The sequence below is a fragment of the Dermochelys coriacea genome, chromosome 10 (assembly GCF_009764565.3).
Source record: "Dermochelys coriacea isolate rDerCor1 chromosome 10, rDerCor1.pri.v4, whole genome shotgun sequence".
Lineage (NCBI taxonomy): Eukaryota > Metazoa > Chordata > Testudines > Dermochelyidae > Dermochelys > Dermochelys coriacea.
In genome coordinates this window covers 5,791,355-5,815,431 of record NC_050077.1, presented here as the reverse complement: position 1 = coordinate 5,815,431, position 24,077 = coordinate 5,791,355, and the positions used below count along the sequence as shown (strand labels likewise).

The 24,077-nt window shown below is 43.2% G+C and overlaps 1 protein-coding gene across 2 annotated transcripts; it reads right to left on the bottom strand.

Moving 5' to 3' along the window:
* Window positions 1-10,806: 10,806 nt before the first annotated feature.
* SSTR5 (somatostatin receptor 5) lies at window positions 10,807-22,364 on the bottom strand. 2 transcript variants are annotated; one of them, XM_043493365.1, is made up of 3 exons: window positions 21,991-22,364; window positions 13,130-13,134; window positions 10,807-12,390 (listed from the first exon to the last, which is right to left on the bottom strand). In XM_043493365.1, exon 3 carries the CDS (start codon window positions 12,328-12,330, stop codon window positions 11,218-11,220), a length of 1,113 nt encoding a protein of 370 aa, XP_043349300.1. In that variant the 5' UTR covers window positions 12,331-12,390; window positions 13,130-13,134; window positions 21,991-22,364; the 3' UTR covers window positions 10,807-11,217. The 2 variants fall into 2 exon arrangements, with proteins under 2 accessions (XP_043349300.1, XP_038275427.1); XM_038419499.2 differs by lacking the exons at window positions 13,130-13,134; window positions 21,991-22,364 and adding an exon at window positions 21,200-21,331.
* Between the last annotated feature and the right edge of the window lie 1,713 nt (window positions 22,365-24,077).

Here is a 24,077-nt window from a genome sequence, read left to right as displayed (position 1 = left end):
GAGTCTTGGATGATGACTCAGCACATGCTGTTCACTTTAAGAACACTTTCACTTCAGATTTGATAAAACACAAAGAAGGTACCAATGTGAGATTTCTAAAGATAGCTACAGCACTCGACCCAAGGTTTAAGAATTTGAAGTTCCATTCAAAATCTGAGAGGGACAAAGTGTGGAGCTTGCTTCCAGAAGTCTTAAAGAGCAACACTCCGATGTGGAAGCTACAGAACCTGAACCATCAAAAAAGAAAATCGACCTTCTTCTGGTGGTATCTGACTCAGATAATGAAAATGAACATGCGTCGATCCACACTGCTTTGGATAGTTATCGAGCAGAACCTGTCATCAGCATGGACGCATGTCCTCTGAAATGGTGGATGAAGCATGAAGGGACATATGAATCTTTAGCGCATCTGGCATGTAAATATCTTGTGACACCAGCTACAATAATACCAGGTGAATGCCTGTTCTCACTTTCAGGTAACATTGTAAACAAGAAGCAGGCAGCTTTATCTCCTGCAAATATAAACAAAATTGTTTGTCTGAACAATTAGCTGAACAATAAATAGGACTGAGTGGACTTGTAGGCTCTAAAGATTTACATTGTTTTATTTTTAATGCAGTTATTTTTTGTACAGAATTCTACGTTTTGTAAGTTCAACTTTCATGATAAAGAGATTGCACTACGGGACTTGTATTAGATGAATTGAAAAATACTATTTCTTTTGTTTTTTTACAGTACACATTTGTAGTAAAAATAAAGTGAGCATGGTACACTTTGTATTCAGTGTTGTAATTGAAATCAATATATTTGAAAATGTAGAAAGCATCCAAAAATATTTAAATAAATGGTATTCTATTAACAGTGCGATTAATCGCGATTCATTTTTTAAATCTCTTGACAGCCCTACTTCTAATGTATTCTGAGTGGTTTGTGTTAAAATCAGAAACAAAATGGCATTCTAGTCATACACCTCTTCTGAGCAAAGCTTGAAGAGAAGGAAATACATTAGTGACCCAAAGACAGGAAGGAAATAGGAAAGTAAGGGCAAATCTTATCCAATGGGGCCAGAAGAAAGCTGAGCTTAAATCTCCCCAGGTGGAACCATTGACTCCAGAGTGAGAAGACTTAGGACAATGCTGAAAGTCCTCGTCCCAGGTTGTATGTGCTAATTCTTCCCCTCATACTCACCCATTCGTTTCAATGAGGCAACTCCCGGAGTAAGGTTCTCCTTGAGGGGAGTGAGGGTGATAGGAAGATATGGGTGAGAGGTTAATTCTAAAAGATCTTCCACAGAGGAAGAATCTATAGGGTAGATTCTGATATCCTCACACTGTGAGTAGTTGCCTTGATTTCAATGGGGAACTACTCAATGCGAGTTACAATGTTCTCAGGGGACCTACAGGGTCAGCCAACACCACTGAAGGATGATGATGATAAGGGCTGTGAGCAAGAGGAGGGTTGTCAGTTGTACTCCAGGTCTACTGGAGGTAGGACAAGAAATAATTAATAGGCTTAATCTGCAGCAAGGAAGATTTAGATGAGATATTAGGAAAAAAACTTCCTACCTACAATGGTAGTTAAGCTCTGGAATAGGCTTCCCAGGGAAGATTGTGGAATTCCCATCATTGGTTGATTTTTTTAAGCACAGGTTGGACAAACACCTGTCAGGGATGCTCTAGGTTTACCTGGTCCTGCCTCAGCACAGGGGACTGGACCTGACCTCTCAACATCCCTTCCAGCCTGACACATCTATGATTCTATATGTGAGTGCTTTCTAAGTTCCATTAAGCCTCGGAGCACCTGAACTCTCCAATCCTCTGCCCTGAACTAGAGTAGCATTTGAAACTCACTCTTGCTCAGAAGAGGTCCTTCTCCAAAAGGAATCACAGCAAGATGGTTTTTCATTACCCCTCACCAGGCTGTACATTTTCTGTAGTTAATTAGATGATTTCAGTCAACAGTGCTGTCAATCTAGCACATTTTGCCAGCTATAAAACCCCAAGAAGAAGAACTGTAAGATTTGTATTTCAGAGCGACAACAAATTATTGAACCAACAATTCCTTTAAAACAGCAATTACAGTAGTGCCCAGACAACTGAGATTGGGGCCCTATCATGCAGGCATTGAGCACAGCCATAGTAGAAAGCAGTCTCTGCCCCAAAGATCTCATAATGTAATCAGGCCAAGGTTGCATGACAGGGCAGTCTTCTCCACCCTCTGGACAACTGCAAACAGCCTGGTTGCTTATGCATTTGCAAGCATCACTGTGTCATGTATTGGGTCCCATCCACCAGTATGACCTCACGCAGCCCCTTGCAGTTGGAAATAAACTTCCCCCTTATCCCACTCTCCAGGAAGGGAGAGGGAAAGATTGTTTTGTCTGACGATCCTATCTCCATGGCCTCTGCCAGCCTCTTTCCTTGCACTTCTTTCCTGTCCTGTGGTTGTTCCTAGCTGATGAGTTGATTACTCTCATTAACTTGTCCACCTCCTGACTAATTAGGTCACTGAGCACCCATCTCCCAATTAAGTCCTCTCCTGGTGGGGATAGCTCATTCTTTAGTGACCAGAGTGCTGGGTCAGCTATCGGCCCCTGGCACTCTGTCACAGGATGGAAGAAAGGAAGTGTATTGTTGTCATTTTACAGATGGAGAACTGAGAGCCTGTAACTTGCCTATGGGGCAAATAGGGAGGGCAGGCCAGAATAGGAATTGAATCCAGATCTTTTGTGTTCTAGCTGGTACCTTAATCAGAAGTCCACCCTTCCTCTGTGGAGAGCCTATGAACATGGGAAGCCATCTCTTTCTCATTAGTTAGGACACATTAAGGTATCTATTACATTGAATTAAATATGTTAGCAAAGCTAGCATTCCTTCCAAAACATTTATTTAGCCAGCAGAGCAAAGCTATTAATCTGCTTAATAAATAAAATTAGTTTAAAGAAAAAATTAGAAAGGAAATCAATACTATATTTCCCTAATCAAGAGCCTTTCGTAGTCTGGCAGGTAAATGGTACAAACGTTTCTAAAATATTGTAACTGCTTCTCAAGGGAAATTTAATAGAAACCAGGCTGCAGCTCAGGAGGAGAAACATAAAAGCTTTAATCCACTTTTGTTTCCTGATCCTCAGACAGTTCATGCACAGGGCCAATCTCTCAGGCTAAATTAAGGCCTGTTCCAGCTCCTAATGAAGGAAAGGGAATGATGTCCCTTGACTTGATTGGGAACTAGATCATTCCTCAGAGAAGCCTTAAAGCTACTCTATTCTACACCAGTTGCCTGGAGGGGTCATTGGAGCCACTGTTGTTAGCTGAGTGTATAGGTGCCCTCTGGCACTCTGCACTGGCAGCTGGGGGTGTGGGGATGGCTTAGGGACTCTGCAGTGGCTCTATGCCACCCAAACACTGCCCTATAATGGGGATATCTTCCGGGGGCAGGATCTGCTGGTGCAAAGCAGCCCCAATGCACCACAGGAAGGTGCCTATGTGTTAGCACAACTACCATTTAGTTAGGATGTAGACAATAAAAATGCTGCAAAAGCCATTCTTGCCTTGGTCCTTGGATAATCAAGAGACTGAAATCAATAATCACCCAATAATCCTGATCTCCTTGTCTCTGCCAAATGGAGATCAAATCTTGGACATTTCACATCCTTCTCTTCTAATTCGAGAACCCTGGGTCAATTTTGGAATGGTTTCCCATTTGGGCAAAATGCCAGGCCTATCCAGCTTGCCAACACATTTCCAGATCAAGCTGGTGCCACAGCCCATCATCCATAGGACAAGCTCTGGTGCTTTCCCTTATTTTCAGTGATGCTGAACTGATTATGGAGCTTTTGGTTTCATGAGGCTCCTTTTATTTGCTCCAGCATCAGTAATAAAGCCATCCATGATGCCATAAGGCCTTCTTGGAGTTAGGACCGTTTAATGTATTGATACCTCCTCAATGGGCTAGCTGAATTTATAGCAGAATAGCGTGCAGTGTGAACGTGGAGTGAGGAAGGATGGCCTTCGGGGTAAAGCAGCAGAACTCCTGGTCCAAGCTCTGTCTTGGACTCTCAGTGTGACTTTGGACCACAGTGTCATTTGCTATGGGACAAGGGGGGCAGTTGCTCCCCAAAATCAGTGGTTTGCCCTGTCTTGACTTTTCATGGGCATGTTTGCTCCATGTTGTCTTCTATTTTGTTGTCTCCCCCCCACACCCCTTCCTGCAGATTTTGGAGGTGTTATTTAGGAAAGCAATAATTGCCAAATTTTTTCATTCATGATTCTATTTGCTGACACAGCTTTGCTTCCCCCTGCCCACAGAATTTTTCTGAAATGAATGCCCTCCTTTGGACAAGTCACTTATCTCTGTATGCCTCAGTTTCCCCTCTCTATAAAATGAGGATAATAATACTTCCTTTCTCCACCTTTTGACTGGGTGTCTACTTACATTGTAAACTCTGTGGGGAAAGAACTGTCTCTGATTATGGGTTTGTACAGCACCTAACACAATAGGGCCTTGATCTCAGTGCTGTTGTAACACAAATAATAACAATGGTGACATTTCGATTATTTAAAAAAGGGCATTTAGAATCCAGAAGGTATAAGAAAAGAATGGTAGCTTGTTTCATTTAATGGGCAAACTATCTGACAAAATCTACTCTTCTACAATGTGTTTAACAGAGAGACTAAAGGAATTGCTTTAAAATATGTCTGAAGAAAAAAGCACATCCTGGAGATTTATCCTGAGATAATAGTCTATCAATACACGTTGGCCCAATTTTATGTCTCAGAGAAAGGAATGGAATGTGGTAATAGAAATTCTTGATATGCAGCAAGCATATTGTTCTAAAACCTAAGTTTTTCTTTTCCTCTCAAGTAAAAGCCGGTGGCTGTGTTAGAACAGGAAAAGTATTAATGTTTGTAAAGCATGTTGGCATCAAGCATCATTTGCTTTTCTTTCCAGTATGTTATAAAATGATCACGGAAAGAAAAGCAGATAATGCCTAAGCACATGGCATTATTGTAACAGTGATATCTCCGGGTACAGCACTATATCTGTGTGTGCAAAGCAATAAAATTCTGGATCTTCATTTACAGCACCTCTTTAGCTCCCTATGCAGCTCAAAGTGGTCGAAACGTTGGCCATTGGCTTCTCACGAAAAGAAAAAAAATGCCCTTACTGCTACAGAGTGGTTGACATTTGAAGTCAGCACTTCCCAGCTGTTGTCACCCAATGGAGTGATAGTTCCATTCTTCCCCAGCTGCTGGTCCTTATGAATGTTCTTGGCTGCTTTCCCTGGTGAAATGCTGTTTTGCACATGATGTATCTCTCTCTCTCTTTCACTGACTCACAGACACTCAACTCAGTCATTCTTCCATCCGTTGTATCCGTGTTTTTTCACATGTCCCCAGTCATTAGGGCCAATGGGTTAGGTGCTTTGATACCTTTGAGGATCTGCACCTCGGTGCTTGATGTGAACTGCAAAAAGTTCTGGTGGTTTTTTTTCCTTTCCTTCTTTTAAAGCAACACTTCCAAAGTGCTCCTGGAAATGCTAGACTTCTACCTGAAAATGCATCTCACTTACATTGAGGTCAGATCCGAAGAGCCCTGAACTTCGTGGAGGTGGGTTTTAAATCTAGATCTGATTCCGAATTGTGTGACTGGCCCCTTTCTCTCTATAATGAGCCAAACCAACCAGCCTGGGGCCAAATTTGGGATAGTTTGAAATCTGGATCCAGTTCTGGATCTGAAAATTGTAGAATGGTCCCATCTCTAATCTAAATAGGCTTGTGTAGCAAACTAGCTTCAAATTTGTAATTACTCTAACACTTATAATGGCCCTGTCCACTTATAAATATTTTCTTAAGCACAATCACATATGTAACCAGAATTGCCATCCCCAAGCATTTAAAAATGATGACCTAGGCTTCAAAAATCATGTGAGTGGCTTAAAAATCAGGATATTTTTTAAGATAATGAAAGTTGAGGTTCATTTTATTTGCCTTCTGGTTTCTTGACCTTTAAGAGAATGGCCCCAGGAACGCTCCTAGTGAGCAAATGACCCACACGCCGATGGCATGGGGCTTGATCTGGAAATGTGTTGGCATGCATGGCAGCCAGTGGGCAGCTTACAGCTGCATTTGCCAGACCAGCAAGCCCTCAGAAAAAAGGTCCAGGCGGGTTAACAAAGGGCCAGGTGGCAAGCCTAGCAGCTGGGCCAAACCTGAGCAGTGCTGTGACCACGCGTGCAAGGTCACGTTGCCCCTCGTTCAGATTTGGCCCAGACGCCCCTCCATTTTCAAGCTTTTCTTCACAACCATGAGGGCTAGAAACTTACCTTTTTGTTTTAAAGAAAAGCTGAGATTCTCAAGCAATCTCTTGGTTCCAGCAGTTGGAGTTTTAAGAAAAACTTTGCAAGACTCATGAGAAAAATCACAAGAGTTGGCAACACTGTATTGGTAACACCTTTCATTCCCTGGTTACCTGGGATACTGGATATTGTCTTGGCCTCCTAAACTGTAAGGTCCTGAAGGCAGGGACTTTGGCTTCTCTGTGTTCTGTACAGCACCATGCTCATTGGTGGTGCTCAGTAAATTATACCTACCGCTTGTATAGCACTTTTCATCCATAGATCTGAAAGCACTTTATCAAGGAGATGAGTGTTATTTGTAAAATGGGGAAACTGAGGCACAGAGAGGTGAAATGGTTTACCCAAAGTCACTCAGCAGGCCCTGGCAGAGCTAGGAATAGAACCCTGCCAACTTATTATGACCATTTTAATATTTGGCTTTACAGAGACAAGTCACTGATCACCAGAGGTACTCAGCTTTACCAGTCTTGTGCACCCAGCTCTGTTCTTTCCTCCATGTCAAGGTGGCCCCAGCTGTTACTCTGTAGATGCTGATGTTCCATACCAATTAGTCATGTACATTGAATAACACTGCATAGCTTTGTATGTTTGCAGAGCATTTTACAAACACTAAGCCTCAAGCCATCCCTGTGTGGAGTAATTCATTATTACTGCCACTTATAAACATATCTATAGACTTAGAAAGGTTTTCTCAGCATGACACCAGTGAGGAATATCCAGCTAATCATCTGGTGGCAACAGATGGAAATGGTGGAATGGGAATAAAATGTGTGCACTCATTGCTCCATGTAGCTAAGGGAGGTGTGACAGGGTCAAGCCAGATGGCTATAGGAGAGTAATAGAAGGCAGATATATTAGCCCCAGGCTAAGTAGATCCCTTTTCCCTAGGTAAGGTAACAGGGAAGGTTCCAGAACAATCAGGAACCTTCTGGAGACAATTAAGACAGGCTGATTAGAACACCTGCAGCCAATCAAGAAGCTGCTAGAATCAATTAAGGCAGGCTAATCAGGGCACTTGGGTTTTAAAAAGGAGCTCACTTCAGTTTGTGGTGGGTGTGTGTGAGAGGAGCTGGGAGCAAGAGGCACTAGGAGCTGAGAGTGAGAACGTGGACTGTTGGAGGACTGAGGTGTACAAGCATTATCAGACACCAGGAGGAAGGTCCTGTGGTCAGGATAAAGAAGGTGTTGGGAGGAGGCCATGGGGAAGTAGCCCAGGGAGTTGTTGTTGTCACACAGCTGTTCCAGGAGGCTCTCTAGACAGCTGCATTCCACAGGGCCCTGGGCTGGAACCCGGAGTAGAGGGCGGGCCCAGGTTCCCCCCAAATCCTCCCAACTCCTGGTCAGACACAGGAGGAGTCGACCTGGACTCTGGGTTCAGAAAAACAGCCAAGCTGAGGGCTGCTGTGAAGCTCCAAGGTGAGCAAATCCGCCAATAAGCACAAGACCCACCAAGGCAGAGCAGGAACTTTGTCACAGAGGGTGCTGCGATGTCCCGATAACTCAGGAAATATATATACATTGCATGAATAAGTCAACAAGTTGACTCAGGGCTGCATTATGGTTTCAAGTGACTGCCTAAGAGAGGCGTGAGGGAGGTTTACACAATGGTAGCAGCTCCCAGAGGCGTTGCCTGAGCCCCCGAGGTATCTGCATCACAATATATGCTGTTACTAGGAGGAACATATTCTGTTCCACGCAGGAGGCAAGGCCCTGGCCTTATTCTGAGTCCACTCCTCCCGCTCCCAGAGCGCTGCCTCGAGGGTCCCCCAGTCATTGTGCAGTGGGAGAACAAGACTCTGCCTGGCTTCTCTATGAGGTCAAAGAAGGGGGGAAGGCTCCTTAACATGCCTGCCCCAGCACACACACAGGCATGTAGGGTTATGCACAACCCCTCAGTGCCCCATATGCAGGGCTGGATTACCCATCACTGGACCCTAGGCTAACACGCTCTTCTGAGGCACAGAAGAAAATAGCTACTGGTTGTGGCCCCGCCTGACCCTCTCCTCACCCGCTCAGGCACCAGCACTCTGGCCCAGGAACCCCTACACCCACTCCTTCCCAGTAGCCTCAGCCCTCTACTGTCCCTTCCCAGGAGCCCCGGATATCTGAATGGAACACAGCATGTGAGATGAATTTGGATAAGCAGCAGGGTTCAGATAATAACTTGTGCATAGGCGAAATTCTGGCCCCATTGAAATCAATGGCAAAACTCCGATTGACTTCACTGCAGCCTATATTTCACCCAGTACATCCAGGGATCAGTGGATAATGCTGCTCCAAGCCCATTCAATCTGTGGCTTCTCTCTGCTGAAATAAGAAGCTTGTCAATAAGGGCCTGACTCAAAGTCTCCTAAAATCAATTGACTTCGGTAGTGTCTGCAGTGAAGTCAATCGGAGCTTTGCCATTGATTTGGGTCAGATCTTTAATGCTAGATGTGGTCATGGTCTTATATGTGCCCTAAATATATAAGAACATAAGAACGGCCACACTGGATCAAACCAATGGTCCATCTAGCTCAATATCCTGTCTTCCGACAGTGGCCAATGCCAGATACTTCTGAAGGAACGAACGGAACAGGCAATCATTGAGTGACACGGGTTCAACACCTACCAATTCGTTCCACATAGAAGTGGTATCATCTTCGCCCCATTAAGAGGTTAGGATCCCAAAGTGAAAGATTGTGAAAATAATCATGGGACGGATGTTCAGCTGACATAACTCAAGATTGCTCATTTCATGTCAATGGAGCGATGCCTCTTTATGCCAGCAGCGAATCCGGTCCATTGTCTCCATTTTTCTCAAGAGCTCTCTTACCTTGGTACAAAAATTCATAGTTTTGCGTATGGACTTAGTTTTTCTCCCAATGATTTAAAACCCTGGAAAAACCCTACAATAACAGCCTGGTGTTTACACTTCAGTAAGGAAAAAAGTTTCTCAAGCTGCCAGCGTATTTTTTCAAAATCATACGCATAAAGTAAATGTGCAGGTATGCGTAAAACTTAACAAGAACCTCCGAATATGCCCTCTTACTCTACAGTAACTCTTCTAATATTTTTCCTTGCAATATAAATGGGACCAAGTTATCATCATGCTCTGTTTACAGCTATTTGAATAGACTGTCTTGTTGCTTGTACAAATATCACGCTGACATTTATTTGGTGCATTAGGGCTCAGCAAAGCTCCCCAGAGATAAGCCATAAAAGGCCCGTGTACTGCAGGGAGCAATCCAGTAAAGGTTGAAGGGCTGGCTTAGATGCCCTGTTGGAATAGGTCTTTTCTATCTCTTACTTTCATGCTTCTATGTCCTTTATTTCATACAAATAAACATACTTATGGAAGGGCAACAGTTATTTGAACAGCAGTAGTGACAAGAAACAATATCTAGGCAAAATAAATAGCTTGTTTCAGGATTAAAAAACCAAGGCACTAGTTTGGAAAGAGGAAAACAGCATATCAGTATTCCTTTCTGGTTTTTGGCTGAGGAGCAAATTGGCCCATTGGATAGGGCACTGGGCTGGGACTCAGGACACTGAGGTGCCCTTCCTGGATCTGTCACTGACCTCTCTTTTCCTGTCTGTCTTGTCTACTTTGATTGTAAGCTCATCAAGGCATAATGTCTCTCATTAGGTGTTAGTGTGCCCCGATCTTGGCTGTAGCACGTAGGCCCTACTGTCATACAAATAATAAATAATAACAATAGTTGGCTCTATGATAAGTTAAACATCAAGGACAAAGCTGTATCAGTTTCAGCATGAGGTGACTTAGAATGGTAGGAAAAGATATCAGCCTGCTAGCCAAGAGGGAATTCAACTTGTTTTAATTTCTGAAAATACGATTTAAATTCAGATCCACAGTTACATTCAGAGCCAATAAATAGACACAAAACAGCTTTTCAGGACTTCACAATCACTGTCATTTACATAGTAATAAAGTGACGGCATTACATTTCATAAGCAGCTTGGTTTAGAATATCATACGTACTATGAATGCATTTTCCATTTCATATTCATTTAATAATTCTTTTTCAAGATATTTTTATTTCTGGGTTTTTTTTTCAATTGATTTGAGACACTTCTGAGCACTGCGTTTGGAGTCTCTTATGTGGATTAATTACAGTAAAACAATGCAAATGGTTAAGCAGCACCTCAAAACTATGGCATATGCATACTTCCAAGATCAGTAAATTAGTGCTGTGAGCTGTTCCTTTGAAAACTTCCACTTAAGAAATAAAAAGAAAAGGAGTACTTGTGACACCTTAGAGACTAACAAATTTATTAGAGCATAAGCTTCCGTGAGCTACAGCTCACTTCATCGGATGCATGCAGGCTGTAGCTCACGAAAGCTTATGCTCTAATAAATTTGTTAGTCTTTAAGGTGCCACAAGTACTCCTTTTCTTTTTGCGAATACAGACTAACACGGCTGCTACTCTGAAACTTAAGAAATAGTGCTTTTTCCTTTTTTAATATAAAACATTCACTTAACAAACTTTTGAGAATATTTTGGGGCAAATGAACCAATACACTCTTTGCTTTTTGCTGACCAAAAATCAAATAGGATTGTTAAAACAGGGTCACAGCTGCTTTGCATCACCAGAATGGCACAGAGCAGCCAGAATGTACCAGTAAATCTGTCCCCAGCATATAGAAAGAGAAAGTGGTAACACATCTGATTGCTTTAGGTACAGTGCCTTAGGCATTCCACAGAATCCAATATAATCCATAATTCTTTCATGGGGGAGGGGGAATCTACGTACATTTGTTTGAGCTTGTGGGTCTCAGGATTTCAGTTTCATTTCTGATTTTGATCCCCCCAGTTTTTCAGCTCTGCAGTTTATTTACAGTTTTTCAAGCCAGGACCTTACACCTTACTTGTTTGCATATGTCCATTGAATTCCATGTTTCTCTGGGTTAGCATTGCTTCTTGCAAGCGGCTGCTGTTCTCCTGCCTGTGCTTGGTTGGATCTCCGTCTTCAACACCATTACCCTTCCGGAGACATAAAACTTTCTGAAAACTCTGCTTGAAGTTGTCAGAGAGAAATCCATAAAGTATGGGGTTGGCACAGCTGTTTGCATAGGACAGAACCACGACAAAGAAGTAAACACCAAGTAACCCAGGTTCTTCTGGCAAGGTGGATATCAAATTGACAATGTTCAGTATATAAAACGGGAGCCAGCAAAACACAAAGACAACCACAATGATGACCACCATCCTGGTCACTTTCCTCTCTGACCGTCTGCACCTTGAAGACCCAACTCGGACCCCAGAAGACTTGACCTTAATCACGATCAGCAGGTAGCAGAGGCAGATCACCATCAGGGGTCCAAAAAATCCTAAGACCGATGTGTAAATGATGAAGGCTGCTGACCATATGTTTACTGGCTCTGGCCAGTTCAAGTTGCAGGTGTGAAGGTGTTCCTGAACATCTGAAAATATAATGACTGGAAGAACCACCAAGATTGAGAAAGTCCAGACTGTTATACTGATCAGTTTGGCCACCCTTGGACGCCGCCATTTGGTGGACTTGATGGGATGAACTACTGCAAGGTAGCGATCCATACTCATGACAGTCAAGCAAAAGATACTGGTGAATTGATTAATGCCATCTACGGTCATAATGAGCCGACACAAAAAGGAGCCAAAGGGCCAGTAAGAGATGGCGTTCTGAGTAGCCAGGAACGGCAAGCCAAGCATGAAGAGTACATCAGCTACTGCTAAATTCAAGATGTAAATGTTGGTGACTGTTTTCATCTTGGCATAACGCAAAACCACATAAATGACCAGGGTGTTCCCACTGAGTCCGATTGCACATACAAGGAGATATATGATAGAGATAAGAACTGTGTGAATGTCTTTGGACACAGGCAGTCCTGGCATAGTCCTATTGTCTGTCATGTTCATCAGTGAGGAGGAATTTACATCTTGGGCACTGACCTCCATGCCAAAAGCACTGGAAAAATATAAATGATCCATTTTTCCTTTCCCAATTTTTGTTAAGGCTGAGATAGATTAAAATTCACAACCATCTTGTTCCTGAAATAAGAAAAGGAAAGAAGAAAGAGAAGAGAAAAGAATTTTGAAAAGTCATTCATTTGATGGGCAACATCCAGAACTGGATTTTTCATTAAGCATTTGTTGTAGGCATTGCTCAGTGTACCATAAATGTAATTACAAGTGTAACCAACAATCGTTTTTGTATCAAGCAGCTGTTGCATTGGTATACAGTATCCCCAATAAATAATAATTTAAGAATCTATGATTCTATTCTATGATTAATCACCAAGCTGGAACAGACCAATAGCTCATCACAATAGGTGCACATAAGTCTCGGTTTCATCCTCAGGAGCTGTTTGGAAAGGAATACGCCTGAAAAGCAGAGATGGAACTTTCAAATACAGATGCAGATTTTGAACACTCCAAAGTTCAGGATCCAGAGTTCTAGGTCAAGATCCTGAGTTCTAGGCATTTGGATCCAGAGTTCTAGGTCAAGCCCATCACTACTCTAAAGCTTTGAAACCAAAAAGTGAGTTTTATATATTGTTTTTTGCCCATCATTGTTTAAAACATTGTGCTGGCATGTGGGTAGCATGAGCAATCTTTTCCCAAGAAAGCAGTGCCGGTCACGAATGTTAATTTCTGCGCATTGTCTCATGCCACTTCGAAGACAATGTGTCATTTGAATGATTCTACAGCCCATCTGCCTTATGCCTCACCTCTTTCCGGGACCCAAAAAGAAGATGAAATTCTCTGCTTTCCAGTGTGAAAAAATCACCTGAGCTCCTACTGAAAGAGATTAGTCATTAATTTAGGGCCAGATTTTCAAAGGGTTTTTAGCAACCAAAGTGTCACAATAGAACCTACTGGGCTGAGGCCTTTTGAAAATCTGGGCTCACCTATAGCTGCTGATTGGTTTAAAATCTACCCATCATTTGCTATATTCTGGTCCGTAATGGCTATGCATTAATCCATTGTGAGTAGCAACAGGTGTGAACTGAAATTCCAAATCTAAATGCCTAAGGGGAGAAGGGTGTTTTTAAAATCCAGACCATATTTGCAGCTGAGGCTCATTCCACTGAAATACTTCCCGGATCTGCCTGCTCACATAGAAACAATCTGAGCTGATAGATTCAGATGCCACTTACAGTCTGCCTGAACCAATTGAAAACCCACGGGAGACATCAGCATCTGTGTAGGTGGGGAAAAATAAAACCATCCATTACAGCAAACAAAGCCTGAGTATAAATTCACTTATATCTATGATGGGAGGTCCTATGTTCTGGAACATTTAAGAATAGACAAAGCACTAGACATAGCACTCATGAATGCAAAGAAAACTGCATTAGAAAGGAACAGATCAGCTCATTTCCAGTTCTAAATTCTAAGTCCATTAAGCTCTTTCTGCATGACCCCAACTTATGATTTGAGCTCTGTGTCAAGGAAACGCCTTCCGTGAGCCTGGGTGTCCTGACAATCAGTAATAATAATTCCCAGCTCTTATAGATCATTTTATTTCAGTAGATCTCAAGCCACTTTACAAAGGAGGTCAGCATCATTATCAAACCTTTTGCAGGCGGGGAAGGCATGGCCCAGAGGTGAAACAACTTGCCCAAGGTCCAGCTAGGTGGGCTAGGACAAAATGCAGGTCTCCTGTTTCTCAGCCCAGTACACTATCTACTAGGTCACATACATTTGAGTAGGAGTTACGGTTTATTAGCCAAGCGGAGTAAGGGGACCTTTTCCAAGCTTCTGCCTCTACTATGCCTGACTCACACTGATGTTATTTACTGTATCTCTTGCATGAGCACTCTGTCTAGCTAGTTTATAAAGCCACCACTACAAGCGTAATGAGGTGCAAAACAGACAGTGTAGAATTGCAGAAGAGTTTACATTAAGAACCTTGCGGTCAGCTCAGGAGATTACTTCTCTCTCTTTCATCCACTACATTCACAGTGGGCCACAGTGTAAGTTCCTCAAGCTCTCAGTAATAGTAGGAAATAGTTTGTTCTGGTTTTGAAATTTGCAGGTGTGGAGTCCATGTCTGAAGAAAACAGTCCACTTTATCATTTGCAATTGGGGAAGATGTGCCAGCGAAGACAAAAAAATGCACGAAGATTAGGACAGAAAACTGAAGGCGACTGTGGTTGAAGATCACAAGTACATGGTGACGTCTTCCAGTCAAGACTGGATGCTCTTTCTGGAAGATATGCTTTAGCCAAATACAAGTTACTGAGCTCCATACAGGAGTAAATGGATGAAATTTAAGGGCCTGTGATTTACAGAAGGTCAGATTAAATGATCTAATAGTCCCGTCTGCCATTAAACTCTATGAAACAAAAGCAAATATGGGAGAAAAGAAATTGGTGGGGAATTTGAAGGTTCTGTACCTGATGAACGGCCACATTACCTTGTGTTTTTGACAGTGCGGTGATGGCCCTGATAAAAGACCCTTGATAGATACAGTAGGTAAGTAGCTTCTGAGATTGTATAACTCACACACTAAAGAGGAGTGGGCTAGGTTAATATTTAACTGAGGAGCCTCCAAATACATTACCACCCATGTTCTACAGAAAGTGGAGCTGGTGCTTCTGTGAATGGTACTCTTCCCTGTGGTGTGCCAGTTCTGGCCGTGTCCCAGCATGGTTGGGAAAGGAACTTGTGCTGCTGGAAGAAACGATTCTCAGTGGAGATGCAAAACCAAGGTCCTAATGACTTTTTTCTTTAGAGATTCCTCAACAGATTTTTATTTTATTCTATTTTGTAAAAGCAGGAGTTTTAGCCCTGGCACTCTTATTAGATTCTATTTGGTGCATTTTGTATTTTCAGTTCCATGGAAACCACATAGCTGTTGCTTACATGATAAAATACTACTTCTAAACTCATCATGTTGCAATTTTTACCGCAAAATCTTTCACAAATTTCCATCAATCCATGATACCCTGAGTGCTGGCTAAATTCACAAGAAACTATCGTCGTCCCTACATTTGAGGTCTGGATGCCTTACTGGGGGAGAAGTACAAAGACAGCTATCTCGGAGCTCAGCACACCCAGTGGGGGAATGTGTGGGCAAAGTTTTAACTCTTAAGAACCCTCCTATTTGTGTGCTGGCTCTGGCAGTCTTGAAAAACTTTGAACCTCTGCCTTTTGTGCCAATGCCCCCTAAGGGTTGAAAGCCAGATGCACTAATTGGTAATGAATGAATGTCTTCAGATATCTGAAGGTTTCAGAGTAGCAGCCGTGTTAGTCTGTATTCGCAAAAAGAAAAGGAGTACTTGTGGCACCTTAGAGACTAACAAATTTATTAGAGCATAAGCTTTCGTGAGCTACAGCTCACTTCATCGGATGCATCCGATGAAGTGAGCTGTAGCTCACGAAAGCTTATGCTCTAATAAATTTGTTAGTCTCTAAGGTGCCACAAGTACTCCTTTTCTTTTTGCAGATATCTGAAGACATTCAAGCTCTGAGTTTCTCTCTGCTTTGTGATATCAAGGCAAGAGACTAGGGTTGAGAAAGACTTGAGTTGATATGTCTGCACTTTGCCAGGAGCAATTCTCCTCCCCTGGCTTGTTCTGATGTGACCAGCCTCCCTTCCTTATTGGGTCCAAATTGTTTGCTCTGTTTGAGAACTATCTGGGGAAGGAAGAAGCAGGCCACATCAGGAATGCAAGTTGGGGATGGGGAATATAGATATGCAGTCCTGAATGGCACCACACAAAGATGTGCTGGGTTGGCAGACAAGAGGAAATGGGCAGGGAACATGAGGTTATCATTATTTATGGGACAGGCATATCCCAGGGGAGCATGGGGTAGAGAACAGGGGAAGAATGTTTTCTTCTTTGGGGGAGAAAATAGGACATGGAGGGAAGCATAGCTCTTCAGTGCACATCTTTATATAGAAAGAAGAGTTTTGCTGTTGTAGACTCCAGTAGCTCCACTCTCCATCTGCTATTTCAGCATCTTTAATGAATCAATAATAATAATACTTAGCTCTTATACAGCACTTGACCCCCATAGGTCTCAAAGCGCTTTAGACAGGAGATCAGTATCACCTCACCCTTGCCAGCAGCAGTTACTTCTCTGCTGTACTGTCATTTCCATTTCACCACCCATCTTCAGCCTATGTTTTTTAAGGATTCAAGAAAGCTGCCTTCAAGGGGTTCTCTCAGATCATAGGCTGGTACAACCCACATTTCAGATTTAGAGAAATGTTTCCATTACTAAGAACGTACTACTGCTGCCAGCTAATGGAGCTCCACCATTGGATTCATATGGTTTCAGTGCTGAAGATCTCAGTTTCAACCGCTAAGATGATATATGTGGGGTTGTTATACATATTTGAAACCCATCCATTGCTGCCCTGAGGACCTGAGAATGAAAATGACTATAAGCAAAGGCAAAACTGGTTTTATTGCTTTTCATACTCCAAGCTGAAAGAAATATAGAAGGTAAATAAACAGCTTAAAGAGAAGAGCAGTAAATAGGATTTTAATTTTTTTTAAAATTTTAATAAGCTAGGGCTCGATTCTCCAAACTTTACATGTCCAGTTGTGTTCATGATTTGGATGTACAATTACCTTTATTGCATGCATGAAATCAGATATTTGTGCATGCAAATGATCATTCAGACACACAAATGTCTGACATTTGCAGATTCAACGGTGCAGTTTGAATTTGCAGTGTTGGTAACTGCATTCATAAATTAGGCTTGCAATTCAGTGTACTTGCTCCAAATTGTGCTATATACAGTACCATAGTTACAATAGCAAAGCTAAGGCTTATCAAGCCTAAAACTTCAGGACATAAACTTGTCGCCAACAGAGATCAGGAAGAAGTCGCATAAAAACCAGAATCTTTGTGGGTGAGGATTTCATCGGCTCCTGCGGCTTATTCGCCAACTGGAATCATAATCTTCTCTGTACAGCATCAAATGTACTTGGTGTAAAGAGAATTGAGATAACAGAAAGTTAGATTATGGCTTTTCAGTGAAGAATAAGCAGCAGGAGCAGATGAAATTCGAACCTGCCAGATAGATCCTGTTTTAAAGCAAATGATGGTATTAGTAATAGAAAAAGCACCTGGGCAAATAGCCAGGACACATCAGTAGAATTGTGCCTCAATTTTGATTGTTTCTCAAAGTTTCCCACAATGTGCCAGTGGAGCTACTGGTTTTGATGGGGAGAAAAATGGCTGCACTACTGCCTCTTAAGAGTGCTCCTTTTGTGATGCAAGGATACTGCCCCCTTCCTCAAATACAAGAGAATGGGGAGGCAGAGCAGCTGAGCTCACTGCTTCTCCACCAAAGACTGCAAAGAGGGAAATCCAGCTCTTCATTTAACAGGTGAAGCAAGAGGAGGGGCTTGAAATGAAGGAGCGGACCCTCAGCCGGCATAAACGGGTGACGCTCTGTTGAAGTCAAAGGAACTGTGCCAGTACACAGTACCTGAGGATCTGGCCTTAGGAGGAGTGTGTGTTGAGGTAGGCAGGGGCATAAAACAATATAATAAATGTGTAACTCTGCTAGATACCAAAAGCCAGGGATTTAGCAGGGACACTGTTTCATTACAACTACCCTGCCAGGGAGAGGGCTTAGTAAACATCATCACACTGAACAAGGAGGTAAGCCAGGCTGCTCGCATCCCCAAAGGAACCCCCCCCCCACACACACACACAAGAAGTGGCCCATTAATTAAGAGGAAAAACCCATGGGCCACAATCTGCCCAAAAAACTCACCAAGCTTTTAACATTTCAAACCCAACATTGCTTGTTTTTAGCTGGTTGATTTGACATCTGTATAACTATGTCTCTCAGGAATGTGAACATCCCCCTGAGAGACGTAGATACCCTGATCCAACTCCCAGAGTAGCCAGTGCTAGGTCGAGAACAGAATTCTTCTGTCAACCTAGCTACTGCCTCTTGGGAAGTAGATTACCTAGGGCAATGGGTGAACCCTTCTGTTGGCATAGGTAGAGTCTACACTGTAGCATTTTCAGTGTAGGCAAGCCCTTAGCACTGCTGGCAACCTTCAAACTCTCTATGCATATCAATCTAACCCCCAGTCTCCCACTGCATTTCAAGTGACCTCCCACTGTTACCCCTTCTGCTTAACAATCTATCCCACCTTGTATTTAACTCACACACTCTGCTTCCTTCCCAGACCTGAGGAGGAGCTCGAAAGCTTGCGCATTCTGCCAAAGTTGGTCCAGTAAAAGATGTTACCTCACCTACCTTGTCTCTCTCTTAATAAACAGAGTTGGGCAAAGATTTTGCAATAAAACCTTTTTTTAAAAAAAGAACTAAATGGAAATTTCCATTTTTGTGGAAATTTTTCAATTTTCAATCGCAATTATTTTTAGCAAATTTCAATTTTTTAAAATTCAGCGTTCACAGTTTTTGCTTCTCCCCCATGGAAACAGGGATGGAAAAGTTGGGAAAAAATGAAAGTATTTTTTCTCACTTTTTCAAATGTCCGTTTTTTCTCATTGGAAAAAAACATTTTAAAAAACAAGAGAAATATTTTTTTCCTCAGCTGAAGTGAAACCAACATTTGCAAAACCTGTTGACAAAATTTTTAAGAAATGAAAAAATTGTGATAAATTTTAGTGAAACAAAAATTGTTCCATTTTCCATTTTTCACAAAATAAAGCCTTTTCTTCTGTTTCTGCTTCAAAATAAATAAATAAATAAATAAATACAATAGAGATTTTTTCACCTGATTAGTTGATAACACAAATAGTGACTGACTTTGAGGGAAAATATACAATGTGTTAGAATTTTGGCTTTGGGTAATGTATCAAATTTTTAGCAATTATATTTTTCTGCTGACAATTTTAGTGTTATCACCCTCATGCCCAGCCATTATTTATTTTATATACATATTAGAGCAGGACAAATAATTCATTGTGATAAATTATTCCATGAACTGTGCCCTTTTCAGTTTATAAAATATTCATAAATGCATATTTGCAATTTGCAAGTCTTTGCGGAATAATTCATCCAAAATTTTTCAGACTTTGGCATGTTCATAAATTATTCCTTTTGACTAATGGTTCATGGTGTGTGAGTGGCCACATAAGTCACATGGCATTATTTCTGCTCCCTGACTGGTTGTCTAAAATGTTTTAAATGGAAGAATAGTGAATAGTGATTAATGAACAGTGAATACTTTTCTTCGTACACAAATACACTTGTTCATGTGAAAGTCATTCCAGCAGCCCTACATTTCTATGATTCAATGATTCTATAATTCATGTAAATGAAAGTGGTTTCATGCAACTATCCATGAAAAGGTGTTAAATGGTACAATCACAGTTAGAATGAGCAGTGATGGTTTGGCATTCACACATATACTTGTGGGCACTCTATTAATAATATGTATCTAGATCTCACATACAAAGAGTAAATATTTTCTGTCTGGATTGTAACCCTAACTAAGCAAAATTCTATGCATTTGTTTCCCAATAAACACATGCACTTCTTGCAGTCCCTGCCTATCTACTGGTGACTCTAGCATTTTGCTCCACTTGTACAGCTTCTGTTGCTATAACCTCTCCAGCTCATTGCTCATTACAAAGATCAAACAAGTGGAGCTTGTCTGCTATGACAAGATCTACATAGACATCTTCAACAACCACCTCCACAGGCAACTCTCCCCACCTATAAGTGATCACTTTAAAGCATCCCTAAAAAACTTTGTGTTTTCTTTAAAAACTAACCTCTATTAGGCAAGCACTCCATTTTTTGCTGCATGCAAGGTGATTGCTTAGGACTGCCTGGGTCATTTGTCACTGTATTATGTATGCATTTATATGTACATGGGCATGAACACATATGCAATGTACATGTGCAGATGGGCTCAGATTCTTTGATATAACTCCCCTGCAGTCACTGCTGTATTTGAAAGCAACTTTTAGCCATCCAGAGCTATTTGCATGAACAAGCACGCCACACATTGTCCTTTAGGAAAGATAAACTTTCTAACTATTTTAAGCACCTACATTCTCAGGAGGTTTGATCAATAGCTCTAGTGGGGACTTGGGAACTCTAGTTATATTGTCTGCTTGAACTTCCATGCCTTTCATATAAATGTCTCATTAAAACAACCAACACAGCCCTGGTCAAGGACCCCACAAAGAGACAGATGCATAAATCCCCTTGGGGGGAAAGGCCCTTTTCACCTGGCTTTACAAACAATTCCTCCGTTATTTCCGATCTGCTCTAAGAAGGAAAGTTTTAAGGAAATGGGAACTCCAGACTGTGTATGATTAAAATATTTGCATTATTAATACAAACTTGATACCACTCTGGTCTCAGCCTCCTATTTACTTTACCCCTCAAGCGAAGTCAGTTCAGATGCACTTTGCCACCCCCCTCTCTGATCAATTATTAAAGTCTTTTCTCTTACTAATAGATTGCAAGACGCAGAGGGAAAGTCTATGTAAATTTGGCCATCAATCGGCTGGGATTTCAAAGGAGCCTAAGGGAGTTAGATGCCCAGCTCAGAATGGTATAGGTGCCTAACTCTTTTAGGAGACAAAGGCAGGATCCCTGAGGTGCATCCGATGAAGTGAGCTGTAGCTCACGAAAGCTTAGGCTCAAATAAATGTGTTAGTCTCTAAGGTGCCACAAGTCCTCCTTTTCTTTTTGAGGACAAATTGGAGATGAAAAAGGGACACCAAAAGATGAAAGATCTTTCCAATGCCCATTCCTTGTGCCCCAGCACTGGCCTGGCAATAGACACTGGTGAATGCCACAAACCCCAGCCCCATAAATCTCTCCACCCGCCTCTCTTCCAGTCCCTGCTTCCTTTTGGCAAATGGGAAAAAAAAACCCAGGGGGCAGGGTTACCTGCATGTCCATGGATTCTTCTTTGCAAGGTGGGAAATAAACTGCCCCCCGCTTCCCAGCGGATTCTCCAGTTCAGAGGAGCCCAAGTAGATAGCACACCCGCCCGGGCTCCAGCTCCGAGCCGACTCTTCTCCCCCCGAAGCCAGCTCAAGGAGGATCAGATTCCCCCCCCCCCCCTTCCCGCCCCACCCCTTTACGGGCTTCAAAACGGGCGTGAACGGCAAGCAGCTGGCTGCCGAGTGCGCCCAGCCCAGCCCCACGGCAATCCGTGGCGATAGGGGGCAGGCCAGGGGGAGCCGCGACCTACCTGCCGCCGCGGCGGGGGCAGCTGCGGATAACACGCTGCAAGAAAAGAAAAGCGGTGCCAGGATCCGCGTGGGAAAGGTTCCCCCGTGTGAACGGGGCATGGTTGCGAAGCCTGGGGCCCTCACAGGGGCTCGGAGGCTGGGAAACACCAGGGAGAGGGCTACTCAGCAAAAGGGGGGGGAGGTCCCCAAAATTTCCACTTCCCCCCAGCGACCAGCTGGATTCTCCCAGGCTCCGGGTGGTGCGTCCAAAGGGAGGGAAGTTGCAGGTGCCGCCCGGCGCTCCAGCAGCTGCAAAGTTGTCCAAGCGCGCCCCGAAGAGCAGAGAGAGAAACTCCCCGTCTGGGATCTTCAAAGCCTGGCTCCTTCCCTGGTAAGGGGGGGGCTCACTCCAGGTCCTTTAGTGGCAGGGGTCCCCCGGCTACGGGTGTGTGTGTGTGTGTGTGTGTGTGTGTGTGAAGGAATGGGTGAAGGGGAGACGCTTACCTGCCTTTGCTCTGGATCCCTTTGCTTCCTTGTCTTTAACCCCCCCTCCTCCTCTCACCCCCGCCCCGCCGCCGCTTTTAAAGATCTGGGGGCCCGGGGAGAGGGGTTGGTTTGGCTGGCGGCTGCTTCTGGGATCCCTACGGCAGGTGGGTGTCCCCTGGAGCTTCGCCCCCCCCCCCCCCCCGCTGCTGCTTCAGAAATGCCTCCCTTTCTCTGGTTTCCTTCTGGGGCTTGCAGACTGTTCAGGGTGAATGCGCCCCCCCCCCTTCCCCGCCTCTCTCAGAGCCCTCCACAGCGGGATCTCTCCTCCCCTCTCCAAGCCCTGCTCTTCCCAGCCCTCTGGGTAACTAGGCAAAGCTCAGCCTGCGGATGCAGGGAGAGCAGCAGCCTCTGGTCCTTTGCACCTATGCCCCAAGTCCGGTGGGTCACCCACTGGGCAGGGATTTTAAGGGAGGCTTTTTAATAGATTCCCCCTCTCTCCTTCATGATGCTGTGTCTGTCTCCAGGAAATCCTTCTTTTACACACACACACACACACACACACACACACACACACACACACACACACAATTCATCACCATGGCATCTGTCACAGCTTAATAGCCTTCAGCCAGTCACTTGGAGTCTTGCATAATGACAGGTTTCAGAGTAGCAGCCCTGTTAGTCTGTATTCGCAAAAAGAAAAGGAGGACTTGTGGCACCTTAGAGACTAACAAATTTAATAGAGCATAAGCTTTCATGAGCTACAGCTCACTTCATCGGATGCATTTGGATGAAGTGAGCTGTAGCTCACGAAAGCTTATGCTCTATTAAATTTGTTAGTCTCTAAGATGCCACAAGTACTCCTTTTCTTTTTTCACTTGGAGTGTATCTTTCTCTTTTCCTCCTGGATAAATGAGCAGATCATTTTGAAGACCTGGGCAGAAAAGGATCCATTAGCTCATCTGGGTCTATCTCCCTACCAGGTCAGGAATGTCCTGAAGGATTGACTGGTTGAGAGTCTGTCCACTGATTTCAATGGGTTGTGGATCAGGCCCTTAAAACAGAACATCTGAAAAATATTGGACTATAGGGCCATATTTTGCATTGATTTGCTCCCCTGTTGCCATCCCATTGACTTCCCTGGGGTTGCCCTAGGTATTAGGTGGCTGAAGTATTTGGCTCTCCTCTTTGAATGCAGCAAGGGAACAAATGAGACACACACGTCTTCTCTCCCATTTTTCCCCTACACCCTTCTCCCCCACACCAGTGCAGCCCCTACGCCAGGAGTAGTCAATGATTTTTTGTCCAGGTCCAAATTTCTTGGTCAAAGTATAATCCAGGATAGGCTCTAGAGAACATCATAATAAAACAACAATAATAATGATAAGAAGTAAATAAAAAGATGCCATGGTCCATTCAAAAATGTCTGGGGGTCCAGATTTGGCCCACGGTCTGCAGTCTACCCCTGCCCTACACCATCCTTGCCCACTGAAATACCTAAATCAACCATTCGCTGTAGTCCCATGCTTTCATGTTGCTCGCACAGCCCTCTTCACAATGCCACTGCATGCTGCAGACATGACCTTGTGCCACGAGGAAGCTGAAAATGTTGACATGTATTAGCCTGTGTGTGATGTGGGAGAACACTGTGCTGTTATCCCTGTTCAGAGCTAGACTGGCCCCTCCAGACACTCGGTTATTCATCGACATGCACGGAATGTCCTTCTTCGTAACAACTTCCATGATCTTAATCCCCTGCCACGGCTTTTCAATTAGGCAGATGTATAAATGCAAAACATAAAGGAGAAAAAGGCTCTTTTCAGCATGTCTCTTTCTAATGGAGTCTGCTGATGTATTTATGATCCTGTACTGCTAAATTAAACTAAGGCTTCAGCCCAATCTGGCCATGACAATGGGGGCAATCATCTGATAACAATAGCGTTGGGTTGCTAACCAGAAAGGAAGCCGAGGTTTTGATTGCCCTCTTTGAAAACACGTCAGATAAAATGTGATACACTTGCCACTTGTGAATATCAACTTGAATAAAAATAGGGTTAATTTCAAGTGAACTTTTCTCAGAGGCTAATTTACGCTAAAAAGAGCAA